Genomic DNA, 25,323 nt, shown 5'->3' on the forward strand with positions numbered 1-25,323 from the left:
CCAAAAGTCCTGTAGTTTTCCCAGATGTTGTGTTTTGGATTCGTTCTTCTTTTTCTGACTACAAGTGCTTTCTCACAAGGCAGCTCGAGAAATAGCAGGTGCCACGCACTCAAGACACAAAGCCTTTTAGTAATGATGCTTCTTGAATCACAAATGAGGAAGAGGAGAGATTCAAGTCTGGGGCTTTGAAAGTGCACCATTATGAAGTTACGTCCTGGCTATACTCAGTAGTATGAAGTTCATCATGGATTTATTTTTTTTTTTTCCCAACAAATTGATTTTAACAATCATGGAGGTTGTTTGGTGCAAGTGAATGTCTCCAGAAGAGAAAGCTCACTGCTGTTATAACAGCTACTCAGGCATGGAGAAGAGAAATGAGAAATGAAGAGACTCAAGCACATAGTGAAGATTATAAGGTGGATATGACACTGTCAAAGGGAAGCAAGGGGTTGATTTTCCATTATTTAACACAACCGGCTCTACGATATAGCAGCTGTAACTGTAATATATATCCTTTAATGTGCATTTTTTCCCTCTTTCCAGGCAGTTGTAGAGATCTTACTGACTGGGAACCCAGCCCAATGTGTGTCATTCTGAGGAGATTTAAACATTATCAGAGGCACCTGTTATGGATTCATAAAGCCAAGCTCACCATTCTCTCCAGTGAAAGGAGAAGAAAGGATGAATCAAAAACCAAAAAATGCTCAGATTTCCAGATTGTTGCATAGGAAATAACTGCAAACATTTCTTATGAATGAAAGTGCTTGCAAAATATACCACAATTAATTAGATAGAAAGCATGCTCGTATATCTAAGGGCTGCAACAGGTTGGAGGTCTTGTTTCTGTAGGCTTGGGGTATACAGCATGAGCTTCAGTTTAAATCTCTGGTGTGGCAACATGCTGCGTAATGTTCAGATTGTTGCACTTCATTCAATAAACAAGTTCAAAAAGTGTTGTTTCAACTTTTTTGTTGTTGTTTTTAAAACCTTTGCTTTGCTTTCTTCTCTGGGATTATCTGATTCTTCCCCACCAACCTCAGCACAATCACAGTGTGTGAGACACCAAATCAGACCTCTCCAAGCTGTACTTAACACTTTTTAGCCTTTTAATAGAGATGACCAAGCAAACCAGTGGCTGTACCTCTCTGGCTGCTCTCTCTCCTGCTTGTACAGCCCCCTCCATGTACCCGCTCCATTGGGTAGCTGTCTCTGTGCCAGCAAAGTAGATTCTGTCAACAGGCTGGCGAATGATCCTTCAAAACAAATGGAAAATGTCAGATAACAAGTCATAAGAAAGCCATGATCCTTCTAAGAGCAATTTGTTGGCTTTGATGAAGCATTTGACTTTGTTCTCCATCATTCCTGCAGAGCAGGACTGGAAGGCATGGTGCAATAACCTGTTCCTGCAGGACCACCAACTTGTTTCTGTAAACAAGGCTCAAGAGCTGAGAGAGAAAAATCCAATGCATAAATCAGTATGCCTAGCTTCCGTGCAAAATAACATCAGCCTCATTTTAGTGTTAGGATAAGAAATAATCCTCCAAAAAGCCTCCCAAAATGTAGTGCAGCTGGCAGGTGCATGACAGCTTTGCTGTTATCCTGTTATTACAGTGGGGTGTGAATTATGTTTTTGCTGTGATAGGTCACCAATATCAGCTGCTCTTTGGGGGTTGGACTTGCCTGGTTGCTTGCCAAAAGAGGCTGGCAGCTGAAGGCCTCTGCATTCAGGGAGTTGCATCTGACCCTGAACAGTCATAAACCAGCTTATCAGCCATGCAAAGCTGCACAAGAATCTTGCTCAACCCAGATATAGGGAATGAACTCCCTTTCCCATCCAACTGTGGATAAGAGACCTCACCCACTGCTACATCTGAACACAAAGCATTCAGATAAATTGCTAGAGAAGAGTCCATGCATCGGGTGACTCACTTCTCACTCTCCCACTCACATCTTGGGCAGAGGTCAGGTGTAGCTCCACAATGGACAGCTGGTTTAAGGAAAATATGCTAAAGAGCTCACACTGTCACTTGGTGTTTGGTAATGGATATGCGATTTGCCTGGTTGTTTCTAATAGGCGTTGAATTGTGCTTTCCAGAAGGCTTTTCAGAGAGACACCAAATGTTAATCACTGTTATCTACTATGACCCTTTATGAATACAGCAATTCTGTGTGGGGAGGATACTGCGGGCTATGCTGAGTGGGAGGAGAGAATGAGTGTTTCTGTAAGGGTTTTGTGTCTTCCCCTGGTGATGCAACTCAATAGGCTCTGCTAGAACTCAGTGCTCCACCTGCACAGTCAGTGGAGACTCCTCCTCTGTCTAAGGAGGAGGCCTCATGCTCTTGAGGCCTTAGAAAGCATTACAAATTATAATGAAAATCGGCAAATAAAGCATAGAGGTGGATGCTCTAACTAGACTACTGTGGAAAGGTTTTATAGCTCTGGCAGGTCTTTTTGTGACTGTGCTTTGTTTCCTTGAAAATCACAAGAGAAACTTGGCTCTTATTAAAAGTCAAATGCAAGACTCATTAGCTGGCACGCAGGGGAGCGCAAAGAGGGTTGGAAGTCCCCCAGTGTGCTAAATATGCCCTAAGCTTTTTTTTGCATAAAATAGATCATTGTACATGAGCTACAAAAGTATTCTGTTTTACCTTCCATATGAATACATTATGCCAGGTGGGAAGTAGGCTGTGTAACAGCCCCCTGAATACTGCTCCATAGTCCAGTTCTTCTCTTCATAATGCACTGGCTGTAAGTAAGAGCAAACATTAGACAGTGAAACAGCGGCAAAGAAACTGGAAATAAAAATAAAAAACAAGTTGTCTTTGAAGAAGGGAAAAGAACAGGTTAAGGATGCCATGTCATGTCATCTGATCAATGCTATCCACGTACACACAACAAACATTTGCATCTTTAGAGAAGCAGTAGCTTCCCGTGTGGAAATGCTAGGGCAAATCAAACCACACTCCCCCTCATTACTGCAAAGAATGAGACTGCTGGGTCTTTTTTTGCTGTAATAGATGTTGCTTCCCTCCCCTTGGCATTGTAGATTCTATGGCACAACACAATTTTGGGTACCAGGAATTTTGCCTTCATCCTCCAGAACAAAATAGCAACATTACAACAGCGGTGAAAATGGGTAATAATTTCTTACATGTAAAGCCTCTTCCATCTGCATTGCCTTGGCAAATGACTCACAGATTTTCTTCCTCCTATATGAAAATAAAAGCATTTGGGGAAAAAAAAGGAGGGGGGTTGGGGAGGACAAAAACCTCTCAACTATTGCTCTTGTTATTGGAAAAAAAATTTTTAAAAATGTACACATTTCAATACACTGGAAAGGAAGCTGGGTTTTGCTTTGATTTTAAGTCTGATTTCCAGTTCTTATCTTAGTGTGCATATTCAAATGCTGATGCATAAATGTGACATCCAAAGTGGACCCTGGAATGGAAAATGAAGACCAGTTTTGGCAAAGAGCTCTAAAAAATAAATCTTGGTACAGTTATTCTAGGATGCAGAGACAATTCGTTCTCATGTTCACTGGTGTAAGACTACAAGAGATATAACATAAATCAATGAAATCCTTACAGATTTACTATAGCTGAGAACAAAATATGAGCTGGAGAGTTCTACTCACATTCCTAAGCAGAATTCCTCTTTCACTTGTATGTATACTAAAATCACATTTAGAACATACTGTGTTTACTTCAGTGACTAATGAGGACATCATACTGTTGTAAACATGGAGGTTTAAAACTTCTGGCTCAAAAGCTAAACATGAAGGATAAACAAAACTTTGTACATCAGAGCTCCATTTATCCATGGGGTGAAACACTACTTTGTGGGGATGCAGTCTGAGAAACACGGAGGAGCAAGATGTGGAAACTCAGAAATATCCACAATTGGATAATAACACCGTTAATGTCTATACCTAAAAGCTAAACCTACACCTCAGTTTCCAGTACTGGTAGTTGCACTGATCATGTATGTATATACACTTCCGTGGAGAAGCATCATAGAATCATATTATAGAATCACATGATGGTTTGGCTTGAGCTGGAGGGGACCTCACAGCCCACCCATTCCAACCCCAGCTGCAGGCAGGGCTGCCTCCCACCAGCTCAGGCTGCCCAGGGCCCCATCCAACCTGGCCTTGAGCGCCTCCAGAGGTGCGGCACCACAGCTTCTCTGGGCAGCTGTGCCAGCACCTCACCACTTTCTGGGGAAAGAACTTCCCCAACATCTAGCCCAATTCTCCCCTCCTTTAGTCTAAAGCCATTCCCCCTCACCTACCAGATGGTGTAAAAAGTTGCCCCCCCTCCTGCTTGTAAGCTTCCTTCAAGTACTGAAGGGAACAATGAAGTACCCCCAAGAAGTATCCCATACCTGAAGTATTTACTGTTTCTGAACTCTTACCTCTCCTCCTTACTGAGACTGGCCAGTTTAACAGCCTTTCTGGTAAGGATGAAACTGAAAAGGAAAAATACAGCACATAAATATCACAGTGTCAGCACTCCAGCTGATTTGTAAGCTCTTGCTTGAAATGACTCTAAAAAAAGATGGGTCAAGCATTCTAATGGTATGTAATGGGCTTGAGAGCTTTTCACTGTATGACATCACTTAGTAATTACAGGTCACAGGGGTGAAAGACCTGTGTGGGATACCCTGTGGAGTTAATTGAATGGAGGGCAAGTGTTCCCAGGGGGCATGCAGAAAGGACTGCCTGGCAGCTACCAGCTGAGAAAGCTGCAAATTGTAGGCATGTTTCCAAAGCTGCCAGCACTGGCCTCATTCTCCTCCTCTGGAATGAGCTCTTCATCCCCACTGATTCAGGAGAGCAAAGTTATACACAAACCGAGCAGAAATGACAACATTTGACAAACCAGCTTGCACCAGCTCCCTTCTTACACCTAGGTCTCATCCAAGAAGTCTGAGACTGAGTTTTCTTGTGATTTCAACGCCTTACAGGCAGTTTGCCATACCACTGTCCCTGCTGATTGGCGCTGATAAGTGCCTGCTGCTCTGACAGGACCATGGCCAATCTTGTAAGAACTGGGCCTGATATTTTCTCAGCTTGAAGGAAACAGATTTGGTGATTAGTTTATCTGACTTCAGTGGAGATACACAGGCGATGAAGTAGATTTCAACACCAAAGTTGTATGGACAAGTCCACAAGAAGAAAGCATGAAATCATTTGCCTTTTGAGGTCTGGAAGAAGTTTATTGCTCTCAGGACAGAAACTGTTAAGCTTTGAATATGCCAATAAACACGTGCAGTTCTGTAGAACTGGCAAGCTGGCTTGCCAAATACTTCACATTTAGTTGCCTGACATTTATATCAACTTTTTGGGCAGGGGCGGGAGGGAGGTTTCTCCTCAGATTACAGTGGAAATATCTGTAAAAATGGTTTGTTCATATTAGCTTAACCTTCTTTTAAAAGCCAATAAATGCTGCTACATATTTTCTCATCTGTTTGTCCAAACTACAGCTCCTCTATTTGGCAGCTTCTTCAGAATGCTAATTTTCTCACTGAACAGCTGCTGTCGAACTTAACCACAAGCTGATGCCCTTCAACCCTCCTCAGTCTGATGGGGAAAGGAGGCAAACAACGATGTCTTGAACAATTGTGTGTTTCATTTTGGCCCAGGTACTAAATACAAGGTCCAACATGAGCAGAATACAACCTCACAAAACTAGGATATTTTTCCTAAATCTACTCAGCAGCAAAACACTATCTGATTGTTTAAAATGAGCAAATTCAGCATCCCCTTCCCCACAACTGTCTCTGTAGGGGATATTTGTAGCAGGAAATCCTCCCCCCCCCCCCCCCCCCCCCCCCCCCCCCCACACACACCAACTAAAAGCTTATATAGGCTAGAAAGGCACAAGGGAGATGAAGAAAGTACTCGGTCTATGAATGCTGTGGAAGTGGGGACCACTGATATGAATCTCATTCCCATCTCTTCCTCCTTCTCTGGCTCCCTCATAAAAAAATAAATACACATGTGCTAGAAGCTCCTAACCCCATAATGGCAGGAAAAGATCCGTCGGGTTTTGTGTCATCCAATGTAATTCCAATTGGACATTCTTCGTCATCAATGAAAAGAGCAGCACAGCAACCTAAGGGGAGAAAAGAAAGCAAAATGATTGTCAGAGAGACTTGATGATGATCACCACAACTGACAGCAGTGAACAAGGAAAACTATCAATAAGAGAACTTTACAGTAGTTCCTCAGCCACCAATAAGATCTACAAGTCTGACAACAGTTTTCCCTTCTCTTTTCCACCTGACTCTGGGAAATTTAATACACAGACTTGTAAAAGTCATATTTAATGTCTGTGGAATTTTTATGGCTTGCTGTAGGTCCCTTTGGCTTTCTATATTGGGCACAGCAAGCATTAAAAAAAATGCATCTAGCAAGAACTGCAATGGTTCATTCCAGGAGCAACCCAAGTCAAAACAAGAGCAGCAAGAAATCCTGCTGTGATTACATCTGGTCACCATGGGCACAGATTTGCACTCTGTATCGATTTTGTTGATAAGACTGTTGGGAATGGAGTTCAGTAACAGTAATGTGGGAGAAATGTGGGCAATCTAATCAAGTATCACATCCCCATTCTGACTGACATGTTTCAGATGAACATGCAAAAAAACCTGTATAGATAGCAATGTATAAACCCGCTTACATTTCTTTTTATTTATATTCAGTTGCTGGTTTATGTCTTGAAACATGCAAAATTATATTCTTTCAATTGAAAAAACACTCTTGACTAGTGCAACTCTTGGTATCATTATGCAGGAAGTGGAAACAGAGGGGCTGGAATTAGAGGTTCTTTAAGGTCTCTCCAACAGAAGCCAATTTATGATTCTATGAAACTAATCTGTCCATATAAATGGTTCTGGAAATGGTAATGGATTTTATGGTCATTTATTAACAGTTAAAGCTGAGAAACACATGAAGTTGCAATACTGGAAAGAATATGTCTCAAGTTGAACAAAAAGGTAACCTACTTTTTCCATTCCTCTGAGATATCAAGTCCTTAGAACAGAGGCTGAAAACAAAGGAAGGGCCTTGCTCACACCTAAAGCTCTCATTGTCATTTGCTGTAAATTCTCTCTGGTTGCCCTAACTGTCCCAGCAAGGACTTTCTACTGCAGGGCCTGTTTCCGTGTGCTGCAGGTGGCCTGGCAGCTTTCAGTTTTAGTTCACTGTGAAATCTGGCTTCTAACAGTCATCAGCTGACAGCTCAGAGCTTTGGGACCCTGTTCAGGTTTGAAGTCTGCTTTAAGATGAAGTGTATACCTAAGCTTAGAAGAATAGCTCTCCTTCCCAAAGAGCTTCACTTTTTGTTTCTCTGTATATTTAGTTTGGGGGTTTTGCACATTTAATCCATCCTTGGATTTATTCCCTGACAGACAGCAGAGCTTCAAAATTAGCAGAGCACTGGGCTCCCAAGTCCTTCACCTTCTCACATACCCTTCCTCTTCCAGAAGGCTTCCTTGTAGTACATCATGCATTTTATGACAGATCCCATAGGCAAACGCTGAATTAACTGGTTTCTCTTTGGTGGCAGTTCTGGTTTGAAGTGAATCTTTGTCGTCAGGATGGGAGGGATAGCAGAGATTACATACTTGCCCTGAAAGGTAAAACATAGTCAGTAGAAACAAGACACTGCCTCTTATGAGGTTGTCTTGCAGGACACATGCAAGATACACTGATGCAAGATGCAAGGACACAAGGATACACTGCCCATAGAAGCTGTGGTGCCCCATCCCTGCAGGCGCTCAAGGCCAGGTTGGATGGGGCCCTGGGCAGCCTGAGCTGGTGGGGGGCAGCCCTGCCCATGGCAGGGACTGAGGTGGGTGGGCTGTGAGGTCCCTTCCAACCCAAACCCTTCTGTGATTCTGTTCTCTGATTTGAAAGATGCTCTCATCCATTGTTAACAACTTTCCCACACCTGGCATTAGTACTTGGCTTTCCCATACAGGTGTTTCCAGGTGACCAGAAGAATTCTGCCATTTGGGAAAAAGAATATAGGGAAAAATACATTGTTTTGTGATTAGGTGATTCTCAACCTATTTCTGAACATTACAGGACCAGAGACGAAATCTAGCAGAATACAAGTTTGGGAATGAGACAAGCAGAGTTAAAAGTGCCCTTAACCCCTCCCAAGGAAATATGATTCACATTCACCCAAATTACAAGCTGTTAAAAAATAATCATCATCGTTTCTGTACATATTCACAGGATACTACTTCAGGATAAGAAACAGCAATGCTGATTTCAGCCTTCCTGAACATGCTCCATCCTTCCCACAGTTCTTTCTCTGAACAGACTGATGAAGGACGCTCTGCTTCAAGGCTCAGAATGGCAATGAATCACTACACACAGGCTTGGATCAGTATGTAGCACTGCATGTCATCATTGCACTGACAGCACCTCACTGCGTGAGAGGGCCGAGCTCTGGTCTGGTCTTGCCTAATTTTTGACCAGCTGATCTTTCAAATTTTACTAAATGGGTATGAAATGTCTCTTTCTTTCTTTCTTTCTTTCTTTTTTTTTTTTTTCCTTTCTTTTTTTCCTGCAAACCACAAGCTTAGATACAAACAGTCCCCTTATTTTTCTTCATTTGAAATAGTCTCAATGTTTAAAATGTAAAATCATATAATCTAGAAAACATTAAGACAGACAAGGAGGCAGACTAATGACCAATTTGCAAAACACCAAGATTGACTGAGCCATAAATAAATCCATAAAGCAGGTTTCACAGATTGTCTGTCAGGACAGTCTGAAGAACAGACACTCACAAATGAGTACTTCCTGATTACATCTGGCTAAGAGCTACAGCAGATGTATTCCCCCACTAAATGCATACACTACTTTATTCTGATCAAATTACCTCATAAGTCTCATGGTTTAGAGTCTCCACAATGACATTATCACCTGTCTGATCAATACAGACCACAGGTCTCTCCAGTTTAACTCTGCCTTTGAGGCGCTCCATTATTTTCTCTGATATCTGACCAGAGCCCCCAACAAACTTCCTCTCCTAAAAGAAAAGAAAAAAAGGAAGAAAAATACAACAAAACAAAAATTCACCAACATTAGTCACAATGACATTGAAAAAGACTTCTGTTCATAATGAAGAAACTGCAGATCAAATATGCATACTTTCAGAAGAGCTAATTCCTAAACCTCAAACTCAATGGAGAATGATGTCAAAAGCATTTTTGCAATGTATTTCCCAACTAGCCAGTTTGGAGGCTCATGAAGCCAACAGAACAAACAAAGATGAAAGAGGTAATTTACCTACTTTCAACAAATCACTTAATTTTAAAGAGGTTTTTAGTATTTTGCCTATCACTGTGCTATCATAACCTTTAAGTGTGACAAAACTACCAGCTTGCATCCGTACAGCTGAAGTGTTTACAAATGCAGGAGCAAGACAGATCTTGAACCAAATTAGGCCACGAGTGTGGAATGTAATCAGTTTTATCTATGCCTGGGAAGACACAGCACAATTTGCAACACATTTGTTTTTGTGATATCAGTGTGGTGTCCCAGTGGAATCACTGACCTTCATTTATCTGCCAGTCACCATAGTTATATCAAGCAGCCACTTTTAAATGTTAGATACAGGTACTGGCAGGGAGGTTATTTTTATAAGACTCATCTTGGCTGTTAAGTCTGAAACACTCACTGGTGCTGCTCAGCTGATTTTGATCAGGATGAGGGAACGCAGGTAGAAACCTAGACAGCTTGATAGATCCAGGCACAGGGAACACGAAGCACTATTTTCAGTCTTGTATTTCTCTCTCCATGTCTCGTCTACCTGGGAGTGTCCGGGAATTCATCTTTTTTTTTTTTAATTCTTGTCACAGAATCTAGTACTTGCTGATGTGGAACAGCAACTGCAGCTGAGAGGCCCCTAGGCAGGAAGACTCTTCATCCTATTTGAGGGCAGCATTAGCCTTGCTTCTTTCCTACCCAATAGTTGTCTATTCTCACCACAATGGACAGACATTGACTGGGACTTCTTTCTATGTTTTCCTACCTTTACTACATAGAAAGGTGGCTCTCTCTCCGCTTTTGCAATTGGTCACTTAAGTTTGAAATACTGCACGTAGCTTCTGAAGCAGTGTTAACTGAAGTTGACTAGCAAAGGGTGTTAACATACTATATCCCAATTATTTTGAAAAGATTCCCTTTTCCCTTTTCTGGAACTTCATCAAGACCAGCCACATGAAAAACATGAGGTTCTGAAGCCTGATAGGACCAAGGTGAAAAACAGTCTCAAGGAACTCAAAAACACATGCTGCTGTGTAAGCTGTCTCGAGAAGGTTTTACAAGCTGTTTCCAACTCTTGTCAATAGAGACTTTCACAAAAAATAAATTGGTATTTCATTCTGAAGCACACTTGCTTTGAACACTTGACAAACATTCAAATGTGATTAGTATCCCATGGAAAACAAATTGTCAGAAAAAGAAAAGCAACAACACTAACAAAAGGACCGTGATGGACTGAATGCAGGAAGGAAGAATTAATTAAATTGTCCCAGTTTATTCCAAGGCCTTGTTAACAAAAATCCTCATTGCATAGAGCTGAGAGGGCTGTTCAGCCCTATGAGAACATAACTGCCGCATAAACTTAACGTTTTATCCTCCATTAACTGCACAGTTTGACATATATAACACTCCACTTGTTCTTTATGGTTTAAAGGGGGAAAGAACACAAGACATTTTATACCTGGCCCCCATTGGTGACAGAGAATATCCTGGATGTGCCACCACACTGCCTCACATACCACAGGAACCAGAGAGCAGAGACTTCATGAGGCTCAGACGTGACGTTGACATTCACAAAGAGGGTGGCAAAGTCTTTAACAGCTCTGCATGAAACACAGGAGCAGAAACAGGTAGTGAACAAACGCGACATACTGGTGGCTTTCATTATTACTTACTGAGAAGGGTTGCTACCCTACCTACAGTCAAAAAAATAAATGGTTTCTACGTGTCTCATTTTTAGCCCGAAGTTTGATTGTTTCACAGAATCACAGAATTATAGGGGTTGGAAGGGACATCGAGAGATCATTGAGTCGAACCCCCTGCCCTGCTAAAGCAGGTTCCATACAGTAGGTCACACAGGTACACATCCAGACAGGTACTGAATATCTCCACAGAAGGAGAGTCCACAACCGATCAGGGCAACCTGTTTTAGTGCTCTGTCACCCTTACCGTAAAGAACTTCATCACATGTTAGTACAGAGCTTCTTATGTTCAAGTTTTAGACCATTAGTCTTTGTCCTATCGCTACACACCACTGAGAAGAGCCTGGCCTCATTCATTTGCCCCTCCACCTTCCTTTAGATACTTATAAACATTTATCAGATCCCCTTTCAGTCTTCTTTTCTCAAGACTGAACAGACCCAGGTTACTCAGCCTTTCTTCATACAGGAGATTCTCTGAGCCCTTTATAATCTTCACGGCCCTCCATTGGACTTCTTCTGGGAGATCCCTGTCTTTTTTGAACTGGGGAGACCAGAACTGGACACAGTAATCTACACATACCCTGACCAGGGCAGAGTAGAGGGGGAGGATCATCTCCCTCGATCTGCTGGCCAAGCTGTTTTTAATGCATTCCGGGATACCCTTGGCCTTCTTGGCCACAAGGGCACACTGCTGGCTCATGGCCAACCTGTTGCTCACCAGGACATCCAGCTCCTTGTCTGCAAAGCTCTTCTCCAGCAGGTCATCCCCTAACCTGTACTGATGCACATGGTTATTCCTTCTCAGGTGCGAGACTCTACACTTGCTTTTGTTAAACCTCATCAGCTTCCTCCCTGCCCAACTCTCCAGTCTGTACAGGTCTTGTTGAATAGCAGTACAGCCTTCAGGTGTGTCAGCCACTCCTCTCAGTCTTGTATCCTGAGCAAACTTGCTGAGGGTGGACTCTATCCTTTCATCCAGGTTGATGGTAAAGATATTGAACAAGACTGGACCCAGCACTAATCCCTGGAGAACACTACTAGTTACAGGTCTCCAACCAGACTCTGCACTACTGATGACCACTCTCTAAGCTCTGTCAGCCAGCCAGTTCTCAGTCCACATCACCATCCACTCATTTATCCCACATCTATGTTTCCTGACAAAGTTGTTGTGGGAGACAGTGCCAAACACCTTGCTGAAGTCAAGGTACACAACACTCACTGCTCATCCTGCATCTACCCAGCCACTGATGATATCATAGAAGGCTATCAGGTTGGTAAAGCATGATTTGCCTTTGGTGAATCCATGTTGACCCCTCCTGATAATCTCCTTCTCTTTCAATTCCTTGGAGATGGCATCCAGAACAAGTTGTACCATCATCTTTGCAGAGATTTAGGTTGGAAGTTAGGGGGAAGTTCTTCACTAGGAGAGTGGTTAGGCCCTGGAACAGGCTGCCCAGGGAGGTTGTGGATGCCCCGTCCTTGGAGGTGTTCAAGGCCAGGTTGGACAGGGCTCTGGGCAACCTGATCTAGTAAAGGTGTATGTTTGGTGGCCCTGCCAGGCAGGGGGGTTGAACTACATGATCCTTGAGGTCCCTTCCAACCCGGGTCATTCTGTGATTCTGTGAGATGAAGGTGAGGCTGACTGGCCTTAATGGTTATATCAAGATCTCCTTCCCTTTCTTCCAAAACATTTACCCATGCAATTTGAAATCCCACTGATTTTACCTCAGATATTTCTTAATTAGTTTTCCACTCATCATTCCTTTCATCAAAACATATATTTTTTCTGAACAGTACAATGCATTTGGTAGCCTGTAAGTGAAAAATCTTCTGCATTTCTCCTCCACAGGCTGCTCATTGTTTCTAAGGCCTGTTTGGCCCTCAGGACCTCAACTAGACACACTGCCAAGACACTCCTCATCTTCCACACAACTGTGCTGCACATTGCTTTTGTGAGACCAAGAGTTAAACACGTAAGTAGCTCAAAGAAACCGAATAAGTAACTTATAAACTTTTATAACCCAATTTCCATGGACATGAAGTCCAGTCACCTCTATAAGCAAAGATATGAAGACACCCTGCATGCAAGAGCCCTCTGTAACCATGAAATGACAGCACTGATATACAAAATGCTGTAACCTGAGAAATGTGAAGAGTCTCCAGGATCAGTAGATGCTGACCTGTGACACATGATGGATTATTCTTATGTTACAATCTTGACTGAAGTTATACAGAAAATGCTGTAAAAGAGCTTTTCTGTTTAGGGCAGCACAGTTTATAACTATTAAAAAATATATATCTGTTTTGTTTTGAAGACCTAAAAGAAGTTTTTCAGTGTGTTCCCACTGTGTACATCCATTAATGCTGCAGCGTCACAAAGCCACTGAAAGTAGAAACAGCCTTGCAGAGGAGCACTTTCCCACAGAGACCACTATAAACTCAGTTTTGCTTATACTTCACTGACTTCCTGACTAACAGGAACAGTAAAAACAAGAAAAGGAAGAGCCAGTGCACTTGGAACAGAAAGGATGGCTCAAAGGGACTGACTTTGCAGAGAAACAGCTCATGAAATTTATTGTAAAGAAAACTACGATGCATCAGAGAGCAAGAAAAAAAATCAGAATCACTGTATCTTGTATCACATGCAGCAAAAGTAAGATTTAACACTGTAAAATAATTTCAAATGGAAGGTTTTGGTCAGGAAGCTGCAGGCACAATGCTAAACCACAGTCAGCAAGAAAAAGTAAACAGAGCACAGTTAAACAAATATAAAATACTGAATGCAAGGCAGGAGAGTAGTACAGAGTGGCATAGGGCCAGCAAAGCATGCAGGGATACAGGTGCTAGCATAAGCATGTTCCTCTTTACCTAATAAAGAGAATTAATTGAAAAGGATGGGAAGAAAAGAATATTTCCAGCTGTCATTCCATAGAGAACACTGTTCCTTTTTCTACTCATACAGTACTGTCCTTCACAGACATACAAAATGCACTGCACATTTTCTAAGCAATATATCAACTTAGGTCATGATCCTACACACTAGGGAGTTGCTCTGTTGGACCTGCTACTCACAGACAAGGAAGACCTGTTGGATGAGGCAAAGGTGAAAGGCACCCTTAGCTGCAGTAAGCATGAAACTGTGGAGTCTAGGACCTTGGAAGGAGTAAGATAAACAGCAGAATTACAACCCTGGACTTTGGATGGGCAGATTATAGCTTCCTCAAAGACTCAATTGGCAGGACCCCATGGGAAACTACCTTGTAGGGCATAGGAACCCAACAGAGCTGGCTGATGCTCAAGGACAGCTCATTGGAGCAGAAGGATGGTGCTCTGCAATGGGCAGAGAGATGGACAAGCGTGGCAACAGACCAACTGGGACGAAGTCAGAGCTCCTGTCCCAGCTCAGGCACAAATTAGCAAGAGAGGTGAAAGGCAACAAGAAGACCTTGTTTCCTTCCAAGGGCTAAAGCAGACACACATTATAACTAAATAGGAGAGGTCATAGCCAACAGTCATAGGACGTCATTCCTCAGCTCCTAGTCTGCCATGGGGCTGGGCAAACTTCTTCACCTTTTCTGGCTCCATTTCTATGCCTGCCAGTGACCTTCATTCATATGTACAAAGTGGAGTTATTTACACTTTGCTTTTCCTAAAGACAAAGAATGGCACGTTCTCCAGCTGAGTTAAGTGGAAACATGGTAAAAAGATCACATGCTGTCCTTCCCATGTGTGGGTCTGAAAAAGAAAACCTCGAGTTCCTCTAACATCTTTAATCGTATCTGTTAGCCAACACAAGCACTGTGTACTATACCCTGCCATCAACACATCCTCATCCAGTGCCTAACAGTACAACACAAAGATCAGTCTCATCTCAAATGTATCCTGCTCTCTCATTGCCTGTGTATACAACTGCTATCTCTCAGACTAAACCATGAGCACTTTCGGTGAAATACCATGTCTTTCTGTTGTGTTCACATAGCATCTTACTCTAAATATCTGGTCTGTGAATAGAGCTCAAAGACACTAAAATACTAAAAACAAATGTTGATAATAACACTTAGCCAGCTCAAATGACTAGCAATTACTTCTTTATCCTCTGTGGATGGCATACCCTTAACTTCTCAAAAGTGCTTCAAAAGACTTGTTTAAATAGCTACTGTTTTATCATATCTCATTTTCTCTGTCAGTTCCCTATAGCTGAACCACTAGCTGCACTGAAGACCACAGGAATTTTTCCACAAGGCTTCACATCATACGGTAACATTTCAACTCTTCTATAAAGACTTCCTCCAGATACCTGGTAAGCTTCATACCTCTTTGAGTCAGTCCTGTTTTTCCAGTCCACTTTTTTTTGTCACACTAAGAAAAAACCACATCATTTTAATTTCCTCCATAGCACTGAATAAAAAGGAACACACATTTATCTTGTTTTACCTGAGCTACAGTGTGTTAAAGCAGTGTGAACTGTTAATGCATTCAATGTACTGTCTATATTACCATTCTTTTTCTACATTGTCACTGTCTTATACTACCATCCTTGCCTTTGTTGGTATGAACCACATTTCATCTGCTTGAGACACTCTTAACTTTTTAGGTTTAATCTGTCCTTTCAATTCCCAAAGGCTTTTGCTACCCTCTTATCCCATGGGTGCACAGCCCAACAAAGATTTGATTGTGTCCCATCTGAAGTCAAAGGAAACACAAGCAGGTCCTTCACAAGTAAGCTTCGTGCAGTTGTACTCCAGAATTTGCCAGGGACCCACTGTCATTCTATGGCTCAATTTCAAAATGAAGAGTTACTTACTTGGTCCAACAAATCTTATTTATCAGCTCTTTCATGGTCATTTTGTCCCACTTTTCAGCATGTGGAGCATCCCATGGTGCTTCAGGAGGAATCTAAAGACAGAAGCAAATTATTCAAGAAATAACTCAGTACTATATCACTGCCAGGTCATAGCAAGTTTGTGGCACAAAGCTGACTGAGATGTCAGTCCCAAGTTTTTTTTTTGTTCTCTGTTCACGGCTATAAGTTTGAAAGTGCACTGAATAGATTAGTTTTTATAATTCATACCCTTGGGTAAGAACTGTACCATAAGAACTAAATCTGACTTTGACTAATGAATTATATCCTTATGTTGGGACTCACCTGGCCTTTAGAGATCTAGAAGTGAGGTGTGTATTCTAATTTTGTTGTCTTGGTTTCCTCTAAAAGCAAACTGAAAAAATTCCTTCTCCAGTCAGAGATTCACTGAGTTATAAGACAGATATCTGAAGGCCCTTATGTTTCTCTGTTAACTACAGACAGATAAAAAATGTCTAGATACCATTAAACGACGTTTCCACAGTTACATTCCTATTGATAATCCATGACATTTGAGTATACCATTGTGCATTTTAATCTTTTAAAAATACACATTCTTTTACAAAAAGATGTATAGTATAGTGTACAAATTTGTTTGTGCTAAATCTCATACACCGAATGTACTTTGCTGTAACAGCAGTAACTTCATAGAATCACAAAACTGTTTAAGTAAGAAGGGACCCTTAAAGTCCAGATGGTAACACTCCCCTGCAATGAACAGTGACACCAACAGCTCAGTCAAGTTGCTCAGAGCTCCATCCAGCTTGATCTCGAATGTCTCCAAGGACAGGACATCCACCACATATCTGCGCAACCTGTGCCAGTGCTTTACTACCCTTGCCATAAAAACACTTCTTTCTTATATCCTGTCTAAATCTTCCCCCGTTTGCTTTGAAACCTTTTTCCTTGTCTTATTGCAAAAAACTCTGCCAAAGAGTCTGCCCCCCTCCTTTTTCTTTTATATATAGAAAGATCTCTATCAGGTTTCTCTGGAGCCTTCTCTTCTCTACAGTTTGGCATCATCCACAAACATGCTGAGGGTGCAATCAATCACAGTGTCAGTGTCATTGATGAAGATATTAAAAAGCGTTGGTCCTAGTACTGAACCCCAAAGGACACCACTTGTCTCCATTTGGACACTGATCTATCGACCACCACTCTCTGGGAACAATCTCACAATCAGTTCCTTGTTCACTGAACACCTATCAAATCTTTATATTTACAATTAAAGAGAAAGATTTGAGGGGTACTGTGTCAAAGACCTTACTCAAGTCCAGACAAATGACATCAGTGACTCCTCCCTTGTCCACTGATGCAGTTACATCATTATAGAAGGTCACCTGGTTGGTCAAGCAGGTCTGCCCTTGGTGAAGCCATGATGGCTGTCTTGTGTCACCTCCCACTCTTCTATTCCTTAGCATAGTTTCCAGAAGGACCTGTTCTATGACTTTCCTCAGCACAAAGGTGAGGCTGACAGTTCGGTAGTTCCCTGGGTGGTCCTTTCTACCCTTCGTAAAAATGGATGACATTGCCTTTATTCCAGTCACTGGGGAATTTACCTGACCACCATAACTGTTCAACTACACACTATGCTCGTAGGCTATTGTATGGCAGGGCCCCTGGATTGTAACTAGACCATAAAGCGGCTAATAAATATTTGAAAAACAGCATGACTCTCCAAGGGATACTTTTTTGTACACAGGAAGACCTTCAGTTGTAATTCTCATCCCCCATAGTTTGTATAGTTTGTATAGTGCTTTTCCCTGACATGAAAAAGTACAAACATTAAGTACATACATTGAAAGTACATAAATTTTTTTTTCAGATCTCTTAGACAATCAAATCTTTTTCTATCTTCTTGGTGAGAAAGCCTTGCCATAGCTTGTAGCTAATCTATATTTCTTTCCTGATGAGTTATTGTTTTTTGTTGTTGTTGTTGTTTGTTTGTTTTCATATATATAAAGAAGCAATAAAAAGTCTGCCAGAGAAGAAAAATACAAACTAAACAGATTTTCTTATGATGACATAGGCACTACAGTATACAGGTAGAATTAACAAAGCCTACCTCCTTTCCCATCTTGTCCATGGTCCTCCAGAAGTTATTGTAATCCAGATACACGAAGGGATTCCATGTTGGAGGGTTAAGACTCGTGAATTGACGTGACTTTCCCTAAAACAAGATTATAAGCAACATAAGTAACAGAAACACTAAAAAAGCCTATCAACATTAATCAAGAACACAGAATTCCCAAATCACTTAGTCAAACTTTTGGCCCTTAACTTACTATATTTTTTCCGACACAAAGGTGTTAACAATAGAATATATAAAACTAAGTATGAACAAAAAGAACAAAAAAAGTTGGGCTGATATTACAGCTGTTGTTTTTTAATTTGGCCTGGACAGATTGTCAATTCAAGTCTGTGGAGACTCAGGAATTGGCCAAGGAGGTGATATTCCTTGTTCTTACTCACTGTTCATTACCACATACCAATATATCTAATGCTTACCTGCCTGCTGGACAATTTCCATGGGTTTAAAACTGTACATATTTTAAACTTTCTAATTATCTAAGTGCCTTTATGATGCAACTCACCTCTATAAAGTAAACATCTCTTTATTATTCCAAGTATCTAGAGAGAAAAATATACCCCCAAAAATTATTTTGCCAAAAAGGAAGATGTAGGCTGCAGAAAGAAAAACTGCCCACTTGCAAAAATGGTATCAGTACTTACAATGCTCAAGATACACAGCTGCAAAAGGAATACAGACCATTTACAGATAATTCTGTGATATAAAGATAAGCAAAACAATCTAACAGCAGCTGGTTCTTTCTGATAATATTAATCTGAAAGAGGATTGGATGAGGAGGCAGCATTTTCTCTTATTAAATTACTTTTAACCATCTCCCATGTAACTCAAGTGCAAATGTCCCACCAGAACTTTTAAATATTTGCTTTTCCAGGTGTGTCAAAAGTTTGCACAGGTCACGTGGCAGGATGCAGGGACATGTTGGACCATGGCACGTAGGAGCTGTCGTGCTATGCTGTGTTTGACATGCTTCTTGTGCAATGCATATGCCATGCCGACCCACCAAAGTCTTTCCCACTGATAACTGTGTGCAGATTTCTGATATTTTTCAGACCATTTCTTTGCAAAGATCTTAACAAAAACAAATGGCTCAAGATGAAACTTGGAGAGCATACTGAACTTTCAGACTTCAGAAAAGTAGTAAGAAAAGCCATCCCCAGAGCAGGTGCAACAGCAGGAAGAGAAGTATTTGGGCAGGAGACCAAGTCATGGGGAGTACTGGGTATGTACAAGTTGGATAGGGAAATTGCTCCAGCCTTCTCAAGGTGTGCGTGTGCATGCAAAACAAACTACTGCTGCTGCCAGAACAGTGAAAATGCTCCTAGAAACTACCAGTGAGGGAATGTTTCCTTCCATTTCCCTGAGCAGTATTTAAATATAAAGCCCTCCCACCCCAACACACACCATGGGCAGGGCTGCCCCCCACCAGCTCAAGCTACCCCATCCATCCTGGCCTTGAGAATCTTCAAGGATGGTGCACCACAGCTTCTCTGGGCAGCGTATTCCTTACCGCATGTTCAGACACAGAAAAATGGACTAAAAAAATGTATCCCATTTGTATGCCCAACTGCATGCTATAGCTTCTACTGTAACAAATTTATGCTCTATCAAGCACGGTAATCTTTATGCAAAGCAGTAATGCTTTTACTGATCTTAAAATAGTCCCACATCTTTGGTCAATGGCAAAGCCCAAGAAGACCAATGGAAAAGCGTATTTTAACCCCCTCAGAACTACCAACTGCCAAATGACAATGAATATTGCCCAAATCAGTGTTATTTTCTGTTCTCTTTTGCATGCAAAACTCCTAATTCTAGTAAGATTCAAGACAAGGGGAGGAAAACCTGAAAAAATGCAATACCAACTGACCTGGAAGGGGCTGAGATAGAATTTATAGAGCCTGAAACAGTACACAGGCTCACTAACTAACTCCTTGTGCAAGGGTCTGGAACTGTAACAGGTCAGGACCAATTGGACAAAAGCCTGATTCTTCTAAGTTCCAGGAGAGAAATTCCCATTGTCCACTAGACAGAGAGCCATATCTCTTTGTTCACAGATGTTCCACCATAGCAGGGACTAATCCAGCCCCAATGGCATGAGGTTCGTGAATTATTCATTGGTTTTTAATACTGTCTCCCTGCAAGGCACAGGAGCTCTGGCTGCATGCTTCACAGAGAAGGTCACTGCGAACAGCCAAGATCCTAAAGGAGTCCATTTTTAAACAAGTTTATAGTGTTCTGGGTAGATTATTTTGGGAACTACTGTTTTCTTAACTGAAAGACAAACAGCCTCCTGGCTTTGTTCCCATGCTAACACAAGGTTGCTTGATCGCCTCACGGAGTTTATCCAGTTCTTTTTTCCATATCCTGGCATGTTGAATACTTTCCTGCAGACCTCAGAGTTGTGTCCTGCTGCCTGCCTGGATTAGTTATTCCACATCAATCCAAAGAAATTATATCCCCAGGCACTGTAGTTCCATGACTAGCAAGAAAGCCTCAGAAAGATGCTGTGCCCTCCAAAATCTGACTTCTCTCTGCCCAGGGTTAAGCCACAGCCTGTAGCCACTGCTACAGGAATACAGCCTAAGTCATGACACCACCCCAAGAATGGACAATTTTGCTTAGGAACACTGTTTAGTGGGTAATGTGGTAATAAGTGGATGGCTGGACTAGATGGTAGTCTAGTCTAGACAGTCTTCTACAACCTTAAAGGCTTCTTAACTACTAAGACCGTTGATGATATCTATGAAATAAATAGAATATTTAAATATCAGTGGTGTCTTTATGTTTATGAAGGAGTGAAAAAATCAAATTACTTTAATACTATACCAAAGCATGAATGCCTTTACATTCTAAGCTCTTCTGATAAAAAGAAGATGAAAATAGAGCACAGCAGCCTTCAAGGACCTCTGTAAAAAAAGCAAAGCTATCTTCCCCTTCTGGAGAGAAGAACCTCAGCACATCTGCCTTTTCTTAATCAAAAAAGTGCTCCTTATGAACTATGGGAAAGCAGCCATGGAGCAATCTGGATGGAAAGAAAGTCTGGCAACAAAACCTACACCCAGAAGTTACAGATTCTCAGCAACAAGATACAAACAAGTTTCTGATTGATATCAAAGCAGTTCATGTTACCATGCTAACTGATGGGAGTGAATGAGTATATAAAAGAAAAGATAAACTATAATTACAGTTTTGGAATTTCAAATAAACCATGACTACAAAGCAACCCCTCACACACCAAGCAATGCAGTTTCTAAAGCATCTAGCATGTGGGATTTTTCCACAAACATACTGGAAAAATTCCATCCAGAGCTGAGCAGTTCATGAAATCCCTCGGGGGAATTTCCACTTTCCCTTGGCAGCTTCCCCTTCTGGATAAATCACTTTCCTACTTTTCCCTAACCCAGCCCAAGCTGTATCCTGGAAACCTGAAGAAGGAGTGAAACTGAACCAACCACTGTGGTAAACAAACAGCCAAAAAGCTTTTCATCTGGGCATGAGGGGGATCACATATAATTAAACGAATGACTGTCAGAAGTACATCTAAAGAAATGTTTGGCCTTTCCTCAACACAACTCTTCCTCTCACCTCTAACAAAACTGTAGAGTCCAGAGATAGGCCCTTAGGAAGATCTCCTCCTGTCTGATACTGCCTCCCGTGCTCCTCAACAGCTATTAATGGACAGAAACAGTAGATGAGATGCAAGGGGAAAAGACTTCAGTCAGACTCCTCAAACTCAAAGGGCAGCTGGCAGTATTCAAGAAGCTGAACACATTGCTCTTCTAGATTAATATTGAATTTCGGGGGCAATATTCTCTAATGTCAATTCATTTTTGCAGCAGTACAATTTTTATCATCAATGAAATACTACTTTGGGTTCCCTAAGCACCTCTGATGAATATGAGACGTACACCTACAGTAAAGAAAGCACAAATCCCTACCAGGAACACTCACTGTAAGTGCATGGTAGATAAAAAAAACAAGCCCTAAGATCACTGAGCACTCATCAATCTAGCCAACAGACTGGAATGCACAGTTTGTTTTCAAAAAGTTTCAAGCAGAAATAGGATGTAGAGATAGTTCAATAACAAATCCCTGAAACAAAGGACACAGTGACTACATGAGCTCTCAAGGAAGGAAAAAAAAAGCAGTGAAAAACGTTAGGGAAAGAAAACAAAAAGCCTGCAACTCATGGGAAGAGGTTGTGTGAGTAATGAGACCCACTGGAGGAAAAGCACATTATTGTTTATTCAGTGTTTAAGTCTTTCCACATGGGGAGACCTCAGATTCTCTTTGCTGTCCTCCTGTTCAACAACAGCTACGCCTCTCTTGGGAACCTTGGTTTGCTTGGTGTGACCACAGTGCCCAATCTAGAACTGACCCACAGCCTGTGATCCAACTAGCAGCTCATAATTCTACCTCTTGCTTAGGAACATGATTCCACTTCAAAGAAAACTTACAAAATTACTTGGTCATTAGCAAGGACATGCATAATGTGATAAGGGACAGAAAAAGCTGTATCTTCAGTGTCAAAATGGATTAAGGACTCAAATTCATGAAACCTGTTAGAGCCTTTTATTTAACACACACAAGATAAGTGCCTTTTAAGAAGCAAAGAGTTCCACATGTGTGCTTAAATTAAATACAGTGGGCCAAACATACAGCTGGTAAAATCAGTCCCATTTTTCTTGCCATGGAGCTATGTCAACTTTACACCAGGTGGTGCAGTTAATATTTTGAGTGGAGTGACTACTTTATGAGCATGGCATGAATCTCTCTAGTAAGGAGAATCTACTGAAGTAGGCCATTAAACTTTCCAGCATGAGCTTATTGCTTTAATACTAGGAAGAAAAAGCAGGAAGATAATAAAAATCGAATCAGTTAAGGATCCTCCACATAGATTTGCCTCTATCAAGCAGGTCAATTCTGCTTCATACAGGCTTCAAGCCTTGTTCTGCCAATGTCTGGGAAGTTACCAAAGCAAAAAGATATTAAAAATAAATAAATAATGGAAACTAACTTGTGAGTTACTAAGATGAACACTTCATACCTTATACCTTTGTCTCTCTCTCTACCTCCCTCCCTCTGTACTGGTCCTGAGCAGGACCTGTGTAAAAAACTGGTGGGCTAAAGTAAGACAAGAGCGGATAAACTACTCTAAAGATAGTTTTCATTTCAGTTCACTTCATTCATATAACCATACCTAACCAGAAGGAGTCATTCAAACACCCTCCATCTCAAATCTCAGACACAGTGTTTATGTTGAGCCTGGGAACTGCCTGTTCCTCACCAAGAGCCAGAAGACAAGTGTACAATTTCTAGACATCCAATTTTAAGTAAGATGAATCCTACTCTAAGGGACTGGGAGAGATCTTACATGAAGCTAACTATTTAAGTGGGCCAAATACATGACAATACTCCAAGGCTAGTCCCATAATACTGTTGTTTAATATCATTATTCAATATTATCTAATAGCATTATTCTTTTTTCCAGTATTGAACTGGGCTTGTATTTCAGAAAGAGAATTTTCAGGCAACAATTCATTAGAGAATGTGTGAAAAGATAATAAGGTGCTGAATATATCCCAAATTTTTAGAATGCCACATGTCTAATTTTTTTGAGGCCTTTTCAAAAGAAAACAAGAATCATTGATCTAAATGCGAGAAAGTTAAAGGAGGGTAACAACACTTCAAACAGGTGCTCATGGGATTCCCAAGGGCAAGCTTTAAATGAAACCCCTTGAATGACTGCAGCAGTTTCCAAAATTCAATGTTATCTTCAAGTATCTGAACATGAAAGGTGTAATACTTACCCACTTATAATGGATGAAATAGCCATCTACATTCACTTTATAGGTCTCAATACCCAGCTCTTTTGCCAGCCGGAGAATACGATTTTGTGTAGGTCCCACATATGCTCCACCAACATCTACGTAATTAACTTCCTTGTTCTGCCAAAAGAAAGAATACAGGAATCAAAATGCTGTAGGAAACTCCTCAGTACCAACACCTGTAATCAGGAAAAAATATTCCATACTGAATAGAACTACATAGCACTGCAACTATATGAAGAGGAGGCAAGGCATACTAACATAAGCAATACTGAGCCCTGTAATGACAGATACATAAAAGATTAGTGTCATTACCACACATATGTTCAACACGGCTTAATTTGTTTAAATTTCACTATGGCTTTCCGTATTAGCTTTTTGTTTACACAAAAGGCATGAAAATATAAAGAAATATCCAACTAAATACCTTGGTAAGAAGTCTAACCTCACTCTTTCAGAACTACTAATGCTTTACTTGCCATTGCAAAAGTTTTGTGTTTGCTTCTTTGTTTGTTTTCCCTCTCTCTCTCTGCAGATACCTGCTTACATTTAATGCCGTAGATGCTGAGCACTGCAGTGCAGTATTCAAAGGATGTAAGCTTCTTTGCAGCATAACACTCCACAGATCTACCCCACTGTACCTTGGCTATCAGTATCTAGCCATGCCTACCAGCAAAGGCACCCAGCACACAACACTCAGACCAGCATCATGCTCACTTGGGAAGCAGACAGAAAGCAACAAGTTTAATATACATGCTGTTACAAGCAGGCTGATTTTCCAAGACAGTAACACTTAAGACAGTTAAATTTTTAATGCTGTTTATAGCGAGCATTTGAAGCCAGACATTTTCAGTATTACAGAGGGATGCTGTTTATGTTTCATGTACAGTTATTTCTACTGAAACACCACTGTTTACCACTGTTTCCCAAGCAATGGCATCTGACCTAATTTAAATCTCTCCCATTTTTAGACTTGGAGGCAGAGTTAACATCTGTATCACATTACCCTGTGCCTCAGGTGACTCATCATTTCTTTCATTTTCCTTTCAGTAACAACCAAGATGATGCAGTTGATTTTTAAAAGCAGGATAATGTTAAGCCATGCTAAAACATATGCCCGTGCTCAAGTGATGTCTGGCCCTGCTCAGGCTGCTTCCCTCATAGCCATCATGCCTGCTACAGTTTGCAAAGTGAGAGGGGAATGGGATGAGAAACATTTTGACATTCACAGTCTCAGATGATGGTTTCTCTCTATAATCACAGAATCACTGAGTTACAAACTTTACAAAGCACTTACCCTGATGGTGAATGTCCTTCCTCCAACTCTGTCCCGGGCTTCGAGCACCACCACATTGAGCCCAAACTCATGCAGCAACTTGGCAGCTGACAAGCCTACAAAAAAAAGAGATAGCGTGCTTTAAACCAAGTGGCAACTATTAATTACAGTGGTCCAAAACTGAATCAAGGCTTCATAGTCAGGAACTATGTTTTCAAAGATTCCTTCAAGAATTATGAAACTTTTCATGGTGTCTTATCACAGAAATCACCTGACTGCTGC

General features: G+C 41.2%; 1 protein-coding gene across 1 annotated transcript in view; it reads right to left on the bottom strand.

Annotated features, from left to right (window-relative positions):
• The window catches only part of LOC107324276 (amine oxidase [flavin-containing] A), a 41,243-nt gene that overhangs the window by 2,465 nt on the left and 13,455 nt on the right, over positions 1-25,323 (bottom strand). The window contains exons 2-13 of the mRNA XM_015884172.3: positions 25,063-25,157; positions 23,748-23,885; positions 17,914-18,018; positions 15,792-15,883; positions 10,747-10,888; positions 8,899-9,048; positions 7,476-7,635; positions 6,021-6,117; positions 4,415-4,468; positions 3,153-3,210; positions 2,650-2,747; positions 1,142-1,253 (exon numbers count right to left, since the gene is read on the bottom strand). Coding sequence (XP_015739658.3) covers positions 1,142-1,253; positions 2,650-2,747; positions 3,153-3,210; positions 4,415-4,468; positions 6,021-6,117; positions 7,476-7,635; positions 8,899-9,048; positions 10,747-10,888; positions 15,792-15,883; positions 17,914-18,018; positions 23,748-23,885; positions 25,063-25,157 — 1,301 coding nt within the window. The remainder of the gene's footprint in view (positions 1-1,141; positions 1,254-2,649; positions 2,748-3,152; positions 3,211-4,414; positions 4,469-6,020; positions 6,118-7,475; positions 7,636-8,898; positions 9,049-10,746; positions 10,889-15,791; positions 15,884-17,913; positions 18,019-23,747; positions 23,886-25,062; positions 25,158-25,323) is intronic.

The sequence above is a fragment of the Coturnix japonica genome, chromosome 1 (genome assembly GCF_054131305.1).
Source record: "Coturnix japonica strain WE chromosome 1, WE-NBRP24, whole genome shotgun sequence".
Classification (NCBI taxonomy): Eukaryota; Metazoa; Chordata; class Aves; order Galliformes; family Phasianidae; genus Coturnix; species Coturnix japonica.